At 42.9% G+C, this 6323-nt stretch overlaps 1 protein-coding gene across 2 annotated transcripts in view; it reads right to left on the bottom strand.

Annotated features, from left to right (window-relative positions):
* Window positions 1–6323, bottom strand: part of CPSF3L (cleavage and polyadenylation specific factor 3-like) — a 28323-nt gene that overhangs the window by 4780 nt on the left and 17220 nt on the right. For both annotated transcript variants that reach the window (XM_018568672.1, XM_018568673.1), the window contains exons 10-16: window positions 4893–5082; window positions 4215–4298; window positions 2534–2623; window positions 2176–2338; window positions 1931–2038; window positions 1351–1412; window positions 49–191 (exon numbers count right to left, since the gene is read on the bottom strand). In XM_018568672.1, coding sequence (XP_018424174.1) covers window positions 49–191; window positions 1351–1412; window positions 1931–2038; window positions 2176–2338; window positions 2534–2623; window positions 4215–4298; window positions 4893–5082 — 840 coding nt within the window. The remainder of the gene's footprint in view (window positions 1–48; window positions 192–1350; window positions 1413–1930; window positions 2039–2175; window positions 2339–2533; window positions 2624–4214; window positions 4299–4892; window positions 5083–6323) is intronic.

Here is a 6323-nt window from a genome sequence, read left to right as displayed (position 1 = left end):
TAGCCGCAGGCCATTAGTTGTTCCCTGTATTTCATGTACCGCACTTGCCTTTTCAGGTGGTTGTATATCCGCAGCACAGTCTCCGGCTCCTTATGCGGATCCTGAATATGTATCCTACAAGTGAACCTGAGCTGGTGTTCGCTGAGGCCAATCTCCTTCAGTGCTTGTTCCGGGGACACCAGACGGAGGCTCTGCCATAGAAAGAATCGTCAACAATGTACTCCTTATAATTGCTACAGTCAGTGAGACCATTTATATGGTTATATATTCCATGGAATAGTACACATCCCTGCGTTACTGGCCTGTACAAAGTGACTGTTTTCAGTAGAACATATGCTAGTGATATTTACTAGAAATCTTTTATTTTAAGAACATAAAGATAAATCAATCAATCTAGTATATATTTGATGCAAGTCTCTTGTTTCAAAAAATACGTCATAGATTTAAAAAACCCTGAAGTATCTTATGATATAAGGAATTGCATTGTAAAGTTTTTCTAGACTACTAAAAGGTATTCACTCGTCACACAATACACTTAAAGCCAAACTTCGGCTGACATCAGCATCCCTCTGCATCATATGTAACGGAATTGTGCTGTATTGAGGCCCTCTCTGGGAGCGGGACCATGATGCCCTGCACTCCGTATGTCCTCAGTCTTCAGGGTTGAGTGACACTGGACATCAATCCAAAAGACTGGGGACATCATGTCCCGAAAAAGTATGGATATTGAAGTTTAATAAAATGGACTTTAAAAGAGACCTATACGTGTATGAAACACCCTAGCCCACCCCAACTGCTGAGAAGTAAACATCTCTTCTGGACACCACTTTGGTACAGAGGGGTGCAGTATGTTATTCAAGGAGTATGGAAAATTGTTTTTATACATGAACACCAACCACCCTGCTTCTTCTGCCCCTTACCCGAATGTCACACCCAATCTGCTCACACAGCCTCTTCTCTCCTAATTCCAGTCTGCCCCACATACTCTTCTCCTCCTGCTGCTATCTGTGATTTGCTGTCACTGCTTCCTCTACCTCCACAGAATCTGGTCCCGCACTGCCTTTTTGTACCCGCTCTCTGCTGCGCATCATGATCTGGTACCTGCTGACTCTCTGTTGTGAAGTCTCTACCGCAGTCCCCTCTCCTCTACTAATCTCTCTTTCACCTCCTGTCCATAACAAAGATGCAGAATATTTTTTTGCAGAAACCAAGATTACATATCAGATCCAGATATCGAATTTATGGCCATAAACATTCTTTGTACTGCTGCATTAAGGTTGATGTGGGAGATTGTATTTTATTTACAGAACAGCATACAGTGAGAAATATTTAAATTGAAGCTTCACTTACATTATCTTTCATTATAAGAGTTCCATGCATCAGCCTGGGCTTCTTACACTCTGGCACAAGACCTACAAGTATATATTAATATAAAAAAAAGTCCAGTCAAAAGTTTTGCTTAGATGCGGTGCCCAATCATTCCTAAAGCAGACATGAAAAAAAACAAAATCTGGGTCCCAGATCTGGCTCTCTGCTTGCTTCCAAGCAAGCTTTTGGGGCACTATGCCTCCCCATGACCCCCAAGGATGGTGCACTATTCCTCCTACTGACACCAACATTGGGGCACTGTTCCTCCCACTGACCTCCATTTGGGGACCCCTGACCTAACCCTTCCCCTCCTTATCCAAAAGTAAAATAAAATAGTTTTGCCTTTATTTGCACTAACTAGTTGCGAAAAGCAAGATATTACTGGTCACGCAATCTCATATCTAATAAGGGTTTCTAGATCACAAGAATGGCTCAACAGAATGACATTTTGTCAATTTCAGTTCACATATACTGTATGTATTTCAGTGGTACATTTAGGGGTTCGCCTGGAGCTCAGCTTTAAATACAATAGGAATACAAACAAGACATCCGAATGACTTACTGAGCGCAGTCTCTTTCTTCAGAAGTCCCAGGGAAATGTCCACGGGAATGTTGGGATTGGTGGCAATAGTGGCGGTCTCACCATTAAAGGGCATATAACACTGGATATCTAGCGACACAAAGTGATAGAGAGAATACCACAAATATATTATAAATAGCTTTGGATTGAAACTAATGTGGTGGTGATGGGAATAATGTTACAGTATAGACAAGTATATAAAATAAAGAATGAGTCAATCAACTTACAAAACTCTTGCTCAATTTTCTGTTTTAGAAACTCCATCTTTTTGGCCTCTCCGTGTACCAGTAGCACATTCCGTGGCTCTGCCTGGCGGATAAGCTGCATTATGCCTTTAGCATCAGCATGGGCACTGAAGGACATATACTCCACTTGCATCTTCACCTCCAGCTGGTGGGGAATAATAAAGCAAAAATAATGAATCAGCTAAAGCACGATCCCATTTATTTAAACTCAAAATAAAATGAAAAGCAATTTCTATTAACAGACAAGCACCATATAGAGACCCCTGAGGTAGTTGACCCAGCCATTCACCAGTCTTCATTTTGCAAATGAAATGCATATTAAGCAGTATAGGGAACGTACCGTCTGTCTCCCTTCCATCTCTAGCTTGCGTTGCCCACTTAGGATCTTGTGACCCACTGTGCCCTGCACACAGTAACCCGGCATTATCACCTATACAGAAACAAATATGAGAACATTGAGGATCATGGCAAGCTCTGGGGAAGTCACAAGTTCTCTGTACTCAATGTGCAGATTCTCCCCTTTAATGTACACATTACATAGGCCCCGGCTATTATACTAGACCCTTGCACAATAATCTAACTGAATTAAAGGGTCACTCCACCCATACTATTATGTTTTTTGAAGACAATATCAATTGGTTTCATCACCCAGCAACATTTTATATATTTTGGGGACTTGAGTAGTGAGATATTCGAGCTGGAGATTCTGATTTTGCCCCAGCCACAGAGTTTCACTCCTCATACTGCAGCTAAAGTGTAAAAACTCTCCTGCTGCAAACTCCTTAAAGGAGAACTATGGGGTCAGTGTTTTTATAACTATGAGGTGAGTGGAAATCACTCATCTCATAGTTCTCCTTTAAAGCTGAAATATATATAGTGTAGATTCTTCTTCTTTGTGATATACAAAACAGAAATGTTCATTTTGGTTGGATTGACCCGCAGGATTATGATACTTTGACCATTTTTCTGTTAACCTGTAATGATAGAAATATGGAGGACGTCAAGTCTGACTTCCTTCTATAGACACCAGTGTTTTCTAAGTGACTGAACTAATACAGACATGCAGGTCAGGAAAGTCAGTCAAAGCACAGCTCCCACTCTTCAAACTTGTTGCAGGTCAGTGTCTCAGAAAGTATGGAAGCCTAGGATTCACCATCATTGCCAGGGAGCGAATGACAGCCACCAAACTTCTTCCACAAAAAGGTCTCCTTAGGAAATGGCAAGTCCAATATAAACTCTTACCAGACAGATTTCTCTTTCCATTGCGACCGTGTCAGCCTCCAATGCTGTAATGTTGAAGACTGTCAAGTGTAAACTTTGAGGAAAGACTTCGAGAGCAAAATTAAGCCAATCCTGATACTCTAGCCATGTTTTCTTCAAACTTACTTGGTCCCTCCCTGTTGAAGCCACAGCCTTCCTCAGTAGGCAAAACACCAAATGTACCACTTGCCTCCTGATGACTACATTCTCTCCACTGAAGACACTGAGACAGGGCTGCGACTCCTGCTTTGCTGATCCAGAGCAGTTTAGACACTGAGAACCCAAAAGGTGCCACATTACCAGTGAGGGGTCGTGACTAAGGAAGACTGCTGAGTGCTTTCATTCAACAAACTATTAAGACTGATATATAGTGCAATGGTTCTGTTTTACATGCCACAAAGAAGAAGAAGAAAAAAAAGTATACTGTATGCAGAATGTAGTTAATTTTTTATAACCAAGGACATTCAGAGAACACCCGATATACTATATATAAAATTACAGAACAAACAGGAGAATTTATCAACACGAGCAGTCACAATCTGGAGCAGTTGTCCGTGGCAGCCAATCAGTGCCTCTCTTCAGTTTGTAGTTAAAATTTGAAAATGAAAGAGAGAAGCTGATTGGTTGCTGTGCACAGCTGCTCCAGATTTCGTCTGCTCCAGTTTTTATAAATTCCCCTCGCAGTATATAAAGTGTTTGCCACTTAAATACAAAGCCAGCTAAAGATCATCAGTAGATGGAATATAATCACTAGATCTCACCATGTTCTTTTCATTACCGGCCCATTTACGGAAAATCTGCAAGGACTGACCGGCGTGCAGCATTCCTGGAGTCGCAAAAACCACCTGAAAGTGTCAAATCACAACAACATTTAGAGTAACAAAATGCTCACATAAATGTCTGCCCTCATGTGCCATGCCCGGAATTACAGGCAGGGCCGGATTAACATGGGAGCTCCGGGCACACCACTGCATATAGGCCCGGATTGCCCGATTGCAATGCAGGTCGGCTGGGCTGAACACAATCAGGCAGAGGCATCAGCAGCTCTCTAATCAGGCATATTAGGAGGCTGCTTGATGGGACCTTGCGGGGCCACTTATAGAGCCGCCTCGGTTGCTTACCTACCGACTGACCAACAGCACCAGGCCCATAATGCTTTTAATCCGGCCCCGATTACAGGAGTCCATTTTGTAATAATGAACATAATAAAGGAATCAGCTTTTAGCAGCTCAGTGAGTAGAAATAAACAATCGGCTGTTATGGTTTATGGCACAACAATGCTCTATGTCAGTGCTCCCCAACTGCTTTATTTTATACACAAAGCCCAAAAATATACCAATATCAGCCCATAGCAAAGAAATCCCCAAAGCTCCAGAGAACGCAGTCTGCACTGGCCAACTTTAAATCAGTGGCATTGAAGTCACATTGTGTTGCCTCACCATTGGCCCCGGATTGTCTGCAAAAGCTCGGTCAAAGGGCTTGATATGTTTAAACTCGAACATGTTCCTCTGCACAAAAGTCTTCCTAATCTTCTGATTGGTCCAGGTGATGAAGAGCTTGTAATAATGATTGGCTTTCTCTGTCAGACCCGTAGAGAAGTAAATTGGGGCTTTCAAGTTCATTCGTTCCCTGACGAAGAGAAATGATTTTACTACACCTAGACTGCAGCAAAGCTGGACATGTCTTGGATATAACAACGGCTGCAACATGTCTCCTCGTGTGCTATGCAGACACTTTACAATTCAGTTTAGGAAAAAGTAACCTGCCCGTCATTCTGTCATTGATGATGCAAAGGATTTTGAGAAAAAAACAACTATTGAGACAGCTAAAGCAGAGGCGATGAACATTAAGCCTCGGCAGTCTCCTGATGAGTGCCCCAGAGTCCACATGATCAAAGCCTTGGCATGCTTTACATGACCTTGGGCTGGCCTAGTCCTGAAATTGATGCACTGGCTCCAGCCTCAGTCCACTCCTTGTGAAAGTCCCCAACACTTTTGAATGGCCTTATCCTGACAATGTGGTCATCTTTGCTGCTTGGGCACCTTTTTCTTCCACACAACTTTCTATTATTGTGCTTTGATACTGCACTTTGGGAACATCCAACTTCTTTTGCAATTACCTTTTGAGGCTTTCCCTCCTTATGGAGGGTGTCAGTGATGGTTTTCTGCACAACTGTCAGGTCAGCAGTCTTTCCCATGATTGTGATTCCTACTGAACCAGACTGAGAGACCATTTAAAGGCTCAGGAACCCTTTGCAGGTCTTATGGCTTAATTAGCTGATTAGAGTGGGACACTTTGAGTCTAGATTATTGCACCTTTTCACAATATTCAAATTTTCTGAGATTGTGGATTTGGGGTTTTCATGAGCTGTAAGCCATAATCATCACAATTATGACAAATCACGGCTTGAATTATCTTGCTTTGCATGTAATGAGTCTATCTCATATATTAGTTTCACTTTTTAAGTTGCATTAGTGAAATAAATGAACGATATTCTAACTATTCGAGTTTCACCTGAAATAATCTCTCCCTTAAAGTGCCCATACACTGCACGATTCTCGTACGAGAATCGCGGGAAATCCCGCGATCGTACGAGAATCGTGCAGTGTATGGAAGGCGTGCAACCGTTTCTACTGTACGGTTGCACATCTTCCGTCAAACCAGCATGCTAGAAAACCCGCCGGGAATCGTACGATTCTCGTCGAGTTAGTGGCCTGCTGGTTCGACAACTGCCGAACGGGCCGCTGTGCGCACACTGCCCGTTTGCAGTCATCGTAAGCCCGCCCCTCATTACAGTCATCGTAAGCCCGCCCCTCAGGGGGGCGGGCTTGCGATGATCAAGAGTACGATCTGCCTGTCCAAGATGGGCA

Source organism: Nanorana parkeri, unplaced genomic scaffold (assembly GCF_000935625.1).
Source record: "Nanorana parkeri isolate BGI_ZX_2015 unplaced genomic scaffold, ASM93562v1 scaffold1226, whole genome shotgun sequence".
In the NCBI taxonomy this organism is placed as follows: Eukaryota; Metazoa; Chordata; class Amphibia; order Anura; family Dicroglossidae; genus Nanorana; species Nanorana parkeri.
This window is presented reverse-complemented; position numbering and strand designations above follow the sequence as displayed.